General features: G+C 43.1%; 1 protein-coding gene across 1 annotated transcript; it reads right to left on the bottom strand.

Annotated features, from left to right (window-relative positions):
- Positions 1-4,118: 4,118 nt before the first annotated feature.
- LOC119850691 (ubiquitin-like protein FUBI) lies at positions 4,119-4,618 on the bottom strand. The gene has a single exon (XM_038389113.2). The coding sequence runs from the start codon at positions 4,539-4,541 to the stop codon at positions 4,134-4,136; it is 408 nt and encodes a 135-aa protein (XP_038245041.1). The 5' UTR covers positions 4,542-4,618; the 3' UTR covers positions 4,119-4,133.
- Between the last annotated feature and the right edge of the window lie 4,172 nt (positions 4,619-8,790).

Genomic DNA, 8,790 nt, shown 5'->3' with positions numbered 1-8,790 from the left:
ATTTAAAACTGATTTATTAAACAATGGAAATATTAACTGCCGTTGGTGAATTGACAGATTGTGTCTGGTCATTATGGACCAGATTTTCAAGGGTGTCTAATGAGATTTTCAGAAATACCCATGGGGGATAGGTACTTCTGAAAATCTGATGAGGCACCCATTTGGATCTTTCGTCACCAAAATACCCTTGAAAATTAGGCCCATTATCTCCAGGATTTCATCAGTTTTTGAATGTTCTCCTACCCGTTTAGTGATTGGAAGAGGAAAACGAGCTTTCCTACTTTTCAGCTCTCCAATCCATTTCTCAATTTTGCATGAGCTAGTTCAAATGAAGAAAATATTCTCTCTGCATCTGCTAGCTAAACTAAAATGAAAAGTAAGAAAGGCATTAAAGGCAAAAACTTCTCTGCAAAACAAACTGAAATAACTTACCTTTGGAAAAAATGTAATTACCGATATTTGCTCCATTGTAAAGACTGAAAATAGTATCAATACTTAAATGCAGTATAAGACATTGTAATGTACTGTATTAAGCTTGAATTGACCTCAAAAGTTAGATGTTACCCACTGGTTTTGTACATATTTAAAAAAAAAAAAAAAAAAAGCACACTTTAACTCATTAAACCAGAGCTCTCCAAACTGTGGGGCGTGCCACCCTATGCGGTTGTGCAGGAATGTTTGGGGGGACATAGCATAGCAGGGCCTGGGACAGCCCCCATGGGGAAGAGGGAGGGAGCACCACACAGCCTTGCTCTGCTCCAAGCTGTGCTCTAGCCCCAGCTCCCGGCCCTATGCACAGCCACGGCTGTGGCCCCACACCCAGCCCTACCCCAGCCGCAGCCCCACTCCTGGCCCTGGTTCATGGCAGCATGGGGTGCGGCCAGGGCTAAGTGGGAGTTTGACCCTGAAGTGTTTGGGGACCACTGCATTAAACTCTGAGATGGGCTCATTGATGTAGCCTTTTAAAATTTATTTAAAATGATTGGTCAATCTTAGTAAGTTTAGGCCTTCACATAGCTTGTCATAAATTCAAATTTAAACAGGATTATTCTTTTCAAAACTATGTATCTACTTTAAATTAAAAAAAAAATCAGATTTTTTACTTTGGATTTTTTTTAACCTGTCTTGGGAAAAAGAATAGGTATCAGCTCTAACCAGAGTTGCATCTTACAAAAAAAATGCTACAGAGCAGGACTCTCAACCTTTCCAGACGACTGTACCCCTTTCAGGAGTCTAATCTGTCTTGCGTACCCCAAGTTTCACTTTACTAAAAAACTACTTGCTTACAACATCAGACATAAAAATACAAAAGTGTCACAGGTCACTATCACTTAAAAAATTGCTTCTGTTCTCATTTTTGCCATATAATAAAATAAATGGGAATATAAATATTGTACTTACATTTCAGTGTATAGTATATAGAGCAGTATAAACAAGTCATTGTATGAAATTTTAGTTTGTACTGATTTTGCTAGTGCTTTTTATGTAGCCTGTTGTGAAACAAGGCAAATATCTAGATGAGTTGATGTACCCCATGAAAGACCTGAGTACCCCCAGAGGTACACGTACCCCTGGTTGAGAACCACTGCTGTAGAGAATCATTTCTAGGTTATAGCAAGAAGGTAGGCTATATAAGGAAGTAAAGCAGACCAGCAAATATGAATGATAGATACAGATCATCCACTTACTTTCCTACAATTTTTTTTGTAACTTTCTCTCCCCAGTACTTGGCTAAGATTAAAGAGAAGAAATGTATTGTGTGTTTGTCAATATAAAAGTATGTATGAGTTTGTTGGGGCAAGGAGTGTCTTGTACAGTGCTTAACACAATGGGGGCAATGTCCCTTGAGTGTGGCCTCTATGTGACACTAAAATTTTCAAATACTATCACTGTATTCAAGAACATTCGTATTTATTCCAGAAATTGACATCTTGTATAGGAAAATAACATAACCCAAATAAAAAATCCCAGTCATGCCACTGGAGCACAAGTAGACTGAAGTGTCACTGAAAAATAGATCTGCCCATCCTTGTAGTCTTGTTGTATATTGCCTATGTAGCATAGTGTCCCTAAAGCATACTAAGAGATGCTCAGAGTATGTTCACAATAAACCTGTTTCTAAAAGTTATATTAGAGTATCGTATATATTCAGTGTTTTTCTTTGCAATTCCATTCTGTTTCACAAGCGCAGATATTCCCAAATGAAGTGCACAAGACATAAAACATTCCACATGCCCTCATCTGTGAAGAGGAAGGGGAAGCAATTAAAAGTTTGCATGCTGTGAAATCTCTAGGCACCAACAGTTTCTGCAAAGAACTTCATAACATTTTAAAGAACAATTGTTTTTTCCCTGATGAATGCAAGCATACTTGTCTTTTTGAAGGAGGGCTACATCTTAGTCATTCTCAAACGTGCTAGAAGCCTGCGGCTTTTTGTTTGGGCTTCTGTCTCCTGAACTGAGATCAAGGTCCTGGCAACAAATTGTATCTCACAGGCTCGTGAAAGTTCTGTCCACCTTTACAGGCACGCCTCAGTGAGACTTTGTAAAGGAGAGACAGGCTTCTGATAATATAATGTCAAGCTGTGTCTGAGGCTGTGGGTTGGCTCCTGGGCTCAGTTTAACAGGAGTAAAAATACTTAATTACATGCTTTGACCTGATTCAGATAGGGCAGCATGTGAATGCCCTCCCCTCAACCTTTACATTGTTGGGTAGGGGAGACTGTACTCCTCCTCCTGAAAGGTGTGTGTCAGAGGATATGGGATCAAACCTCTTAAGAGGTGTCTGTTCTAGACAGGAAGAAATCAAAGCTGCTCCATGTGAGCTCTGCTTTTTGTCTTTACCTGGCCAACTCCATCATGCAAAATCTGAATGAAATAAAGTAGCCACTAAAGGGAAAGATAAATGTGCTGTTTGCTGCTGATGACAATGCAATTATTCTCCTATCATTGTACACAAGCACTGTTGTGTGGAATTATTTCAGGGCACAAGGTAAAACATATTGTAAATCTGAAACCTGAATTCTGTGCTCAGAAATATTTAATTTAAAGCTCTGTTTTTATTTTAGATGGGCGTGAAAAGAAAGTGCATTTAATGGTGCTTTTATACCCATGAGACTCAGCTGTATACATTTGTCAACAAAAACTAGTTTTCACTCGATTAGTAGAATAGCAATTTACTACACTAGTAAATATGGAATGAAGCTTGACTTTAATGTGGCCTTTTAATCTATTTATTGCAGCATGTATGGTTTATAGTTTCAGATGTTAGTGAAGTCAGTAATGTCCAGACACAATGAGGTGTAATAAGGATGGAGTTAAGGCATTAACTTGCTTCTGTGAGGTTTAAATTAGATCCTTCATTGTTACTCTGATATGTAGATTTGTTTTAAATAACCTTTGCAACTGGCTGTTTGGCAGGGATGTGTTGCCAAGCGTTTTAATAATGGGTCCCTCAAATTTTCTACCCGGTTAGCGATATAGGGCACGTTTCCTGGGTAAAACACTCTTTCCTACACTTCCCAAAAACTTAATTCGCTCTGACGGGTTGGATCACCCTTCTGGGATGTCACCTGATGTACTGGGATTCACTGAGCCACCCCTGCTCCATCAGCCTGGGTTCCCTCTGCCTGTTTTGCTGAATTAGGCTCTCTGGCCTTTTGCAGCGCACACAGGACCACAGCCCACTACAGACAGACTCAAGTCAGCTTTGTGTGAGAGAACGCCCCCAGCACTCCCCTTTTTGGGAGATGAACCCAAACTAATACTGTCTTTCACTGTATAGAAGAATCTCTGTGTAGCGCAAGCTCATAAAAATCCACCCTCTTCCTCAATGTGAAGAGATATGTGCACGCTTCTTGCCCCCCCAGTTAGAAATTGCATAAACTGGAATGCATTCTTCTTATAAACAAGAAATAAGTTTATTAACTACCAAAGGTAGATTTTAAGTGAATATAAGAGATAACAGACAGAACAAAGCAGATTACTAAGCAAATGAAACCAAACATGCAAACTAATCTAGTTTCATTAAAGAAATTGGTTACAAATAGTATCTCACCCTAGCTGTTGTTGCAGGCAGATTACAGAATTTTTTTCCCCCAGGTGACATCTGCTTTATTGGGTGAGGTGTGAAATTTAGAAGTTAGCGTAGGGGCCCTTCTTCTTGCCAAAACCCAGCATGATATTGACAAAGTGCCTGTTGTACTGCATGCATCTCTTGGCATGGCCAGTTTTCTTCCTCTTCTTCTTCTCCTCTTGCTTGGCAACCTTGGGAGTCTGGCCTCCCACCTTCTGAGCACAAGCCAGTGAGCCATGGACCTTACCATCCAGCATGTGAGCAGCCACCTCCAAAATGGTAAGCTCACTGATGCCACATTGCCTAATGAGAGATCCATCCTTCAAGGGAGTTCCACCCAAGAGAACCACCTGATCCTCAGGTGCGATGCCCTCCAGGGACTCAATGCAAGCCTTAATGTGAGCGACTGTTTCCTGTCCAGACACCTCAAGGGTGTTCAGGTTCTGAGCATGGATGAACAGCTGCATGGTTCCAGCTATGCAGGAGACGCCACCACCATACAGGATGGAGCCGGAAAGAGAAAGAAAGTCTTGAAAGTCAGCTGCACTGATCTTCCTCTTCAGACCTCAGGTATTATTACAGTACTCACAAGCTAGACGCCTTTCCAGCTTGGGCTCAACCCTTCTCCCCACAGTTCAGTTCTTGCTTCCAGGTCTTTTTTTCCACTGTCTCTTAGGGTGGGGAGGCAGAGGAGAACCATGATGATGTCACTCCCCTCTTATATAGCTCTTGTGTAATGCAAGACCCCTTTGTCTTCTAGTGAAAAACCACTGGCATTCCAAAAGGGTAAGAGGGGTATTCAGTACTAGGTGACTTGGACCAAGTCTCATAGGCTGTCTCCAGAGTCCACAGGAAGACCAAGCTCTTTCACAGTCCATTGTCTCTACTAATGACCCATTAGGCCTGTCTGGCTTTTCCATTGTTGTACCTGAAGCGCTGGTTGGGGGTGACACCCAAAGTAACACATTTGAAATACAGATACATAGTTAATAGTTCTACCTTCAGATACAGAAATGATACAGGCATACAAATTGGATAATCACATTCAGTAAATCATAACCTTTCCAATGATATCTCACATGAGCCATCTTGCATAACTTACATCTGTTATGTCATATTCATATCATAAGCATATTTCTATAAATATGGAGTGAAACATCACACACTCCATACTCCTCCAGACATAACAAGGGTTGTTGGCATCCCATGAATTGGGTTAAAGTCTGAATGAAAGGTATAAGAAAAGCCAATAAACCAGTAACTACCCACTCAATAATGTTGTTCCCCTCTTTCCCCCAGAAGGTAGGTTGAACTAGCTATTGACACCTGTCTCTGCTGCTGCCTGATTGCATACTTCCGGTTCCAAATGAGGTGTGTGGTTGACCAGTCAGTTTGTAACTGCTATTCTACTGTATTTTATATGTACTGATTTAAAAATGTAGTCACCTTTTAATAATAATGTGATGATCCAAGTGATTATTTAAAATAAAGGACAACGTGTGTCCCAAACTCATTAATACTATTAATACCTTCTGGATATACAGCATATATTGTGTGTATATATATACACTAAATAAACTTTGCTTACACCAGTGGTTCTCAAACTTTTGTATTGGTGTCCCCTTTCACATAGCAAGCCTGAGTGCAGCCCCCCCTTATAAATTAAAAACACATTTTGGTATATTTAACAGCATTATAAATGCTGGAGGCAAAGTGGGGTTTGGGATGGAGGCTCACAGCTTGTGACCCCCCCCATGTAATCGCCTCATGACCCTTGAGGGGTCCCAACCCCCAGTTGGAGAACTTCTGGCTTACACAGTCCACATGTATCCTTTTGCTCCCTTGGAAAAAACAAATCATTAAAAAATTTTGAAATAAATTAATCAAGTTAAATGAGATTGTTAGATTCATTACATGTGAATATAGCAGTTGTTGAGTATTGTGGTTATAATGGAAACCTCAAATGATCAACAGTTGCTTTATCACCACTATAAAGACACTTGCATGTTCTAGCTAAGCTCTTCCTTCTCAAACTTGAATCTTTTTATGTCACCATCCTTACTTTGGCAGTTTTGTTGGGAGTTTAAAGTGTAGCAAGGCTACTGGTTTGGAATGTTATTCCCTTGAAGAAGGCAATTGTATTGGTGGCAAAAGAAGGAGAAATGGATAGCTAATCAGGGGGCAAAGATGGTTATAACTGCTATCTCTGGGGTTGATTGTCACTAGCCCTATATAACTGTACAGGGGAGTAAGCCGCTCTCTGACCCCCTACTTTGTGGCTGTGTTAGGGCTACCCAGCCCTTGGGTCTTCAACCTGCATATAGCATAGAGGCTTCCCTTTTGCCTGCTTGCCCTAAGGAACAAGGAACACAGAGGGCAGTGGCTGAAGCTGACTAGGCGTGCAGGAGGAACTACACTGCACCTCTTCAAGAGTTGCAGTAAACCACTTCTCTTTATCTCACTCCTTGGAGAGCAAGGGGGGAATTGTGGCACTGAATAAGAATTCCTACTCAGAGGGCAGTGCCGCTAACATCCCACCCCAACACTAGCTGTGTCCAAGGAGTGGGCTTTTCAAAAGTGTTTAAAGTGGTTATAGAGGACAAGTCTGACTGCAAATGGACCTTGTGCTCCTGTTGCCTACTTGCATGATTTTAGCACAAGTCTTGTAGTTTTTGATGTATTTCTGATAGCCCCCAACTCCTGGAATCAAAAGAATCACAGCTTTCATTCTTTTTTATTATTATTCTTTAAGGTAAGTTTCTAGATATCAAGAAAAGGAGTACTTGTGGCACCTTAGAGACTAACAAATTTATTTGAGCATTAATTATTTATTTGAGATTAGTCTGTAAGGTACCACACGTACTCCTTTTCTTTTTGCGAATACAGACTATCACGGCTGCTACTCTGAAACCTTTCTATACATCGTGGTTGCAGAGAAAAGTTTGCAGACATGAAGCAAGTGAACCGTAAATGCTCAGAAAACAGAAGGCAAATAAATACCTCCAAATGCATTATTTAAAAAGGTTTTTTGAGCCAATCTCATGATTTTTGGATACTTGAGGTTGGCAATACAGAATTCATGCAAAAATCCCACCCAAGGGTACACTCTAGCCCTGTATGTCTAAGTATGTCTTTACCAAAGTGCACTTGAATTTTAGAGCTAGAAATGTTATGGTTCAGACATTTTATATGAATGACCTGCATCTCCTTTTCTCCAGGTGTAAAACCTCCACCCTAGCCCCTGTAAAGATTCCTAGTTACTGAATTACAAATTGGTTCAAGGCATGCTGCTGTAGGGCAGGGATGTAGAATTTCTTCACTATAAAGCATTAGATTGATTTGGCATTCTCACAGAGCAACATGTGGGCATAAGATTGGGGTCTTCAGCTGGCACACATTTGAAGCATCATGGCAATAAAGAATTCAGAAAGAGGGAGGGCCCTCGCATAAGTCTGCCACTGCCTTTGTGGTGTTCATGAGCTCCGGAGGGAGTTGTACCCAGCCCTTCTCCTAGCATAAGTCACTGTGACATGACCCTTGTAGGAAGGGAGAGTGGGAAAGGGCCCCTAAAAAGTGAGAAATCGGTAGTTTCCCTGCTATAAGAGAGGTTAGCACATAATTTTTGCCAAACTTCATGACTTATTTAATCAACTGAAATGCAAATATGAAAACTCAAGACTACTGCTAAATGGGAAGGTAGTTGAGCAAGAACATTGTCTAATATTTGGAGAGCTTTCTTTAGAATCAGCAATGCCAAAAAATGATCATACCATTGTGACATTTCTCAGGGTACAACCTGAATAGTTGAATAGCTCTGCCCTCTCAACCTTCCAACCTGGGGTGCCTGTCACACTGCTTTACTGTGAGAACAATCATCCTGCCCTGTTCACACACAGCCTCTAGCACAGGGGTGGGCAAATATTTTGACCCGAGGGCCACATTTGGGAATAAAAATTGCATAGTGGGCCATGAATGCTCACAAACTTGGGGTTGGGGTGCAGGAGGGGGTGAGAGCTCTGGTTGGGGGTGTGGGCTCTAGGGTGGGGCCAGAAATGAGGAGTTCAGGGTGCAGGAGGGGGCTCTGAGCTAGGGTGGGGGAGTGGGGTGGTGGGGGTGAGGGCTCCAGCTGGGATGTGCAGACTCTGGGGTGGGCCTGGGCCTGGGCCTGAGGGGTTGGGGTGTAGGAGGGTGCTCTGGGCTGGGACCAAGGGGTTTGGACGGAGGGAGGGGGATCAGGGGTGCGGGAAAGAGTGCCAGCTCCAGCTTGGGGTGTGGGCTCTGGGGTTGGGGCAGGGGATGAGAGGTTTGGGGTGCAGGAGGGTGCTCCAGGCTGGGATCAAGAGGTTTGGAGGTCAGGAGAGGGATCAGGGCTGGGGCAGGGGTTGGGGCATTGGGAGAGGCACAGAGGTACAGGCTCCCAGCGGTGCTTACCTCAAGTGGCTCCCGGCAGCAGCTGCATGTCCCTTCTCCAGCTCCTATATGGAGGCGCGTCCAGGTGGCTCTGCACACTGCTCTATCTGCAGGCACTGCCCCACAGCTCCCATTGGTGCGGGGCCATTGGCGTGTGTAGGAGCCAGAGTGGGGCCATGCCGTGGCTTCTGGGAGCTGCGTGGAGCGGCCCCCAACCCTGCTCCTCAGCTGGAGTGCCAGAGTGGGGCCAGGCCACAGCTTCAGGGAGCCGCGTGGTGTGGCCCCCCAACCCTGCGCCCCAGCTGG

The sequence above is a fragment of the Dermochelys coriacea genome, chromosome 2, assembly GCF_009764565.3.
Source record: "Dermochelys coriacea isolate rDerCor1 chromosome 2, rDerCor1.pri.v4, whole genome shotgun sequence".
Classification (NCBI taxonomy): Eukaryota; Metazoa; Chordata; order Testudines; family Dermochelyidae; genus Dermochelys; species Dermochelys coriacea.
Note: the sequence above shows the minus strand (reverse complement) of the source record. Positions and strands in the feature narration are given on the sequence as shown.

Coding starts and splice junctions, on each gene's coding strand:
- LOC119850691 (XM_038389113.2), bottom strand. CDS start 4,541: ATGCAGCTGTTCATCCATGCTCAGAACCTGAACACCCTTGAGGTGTCT.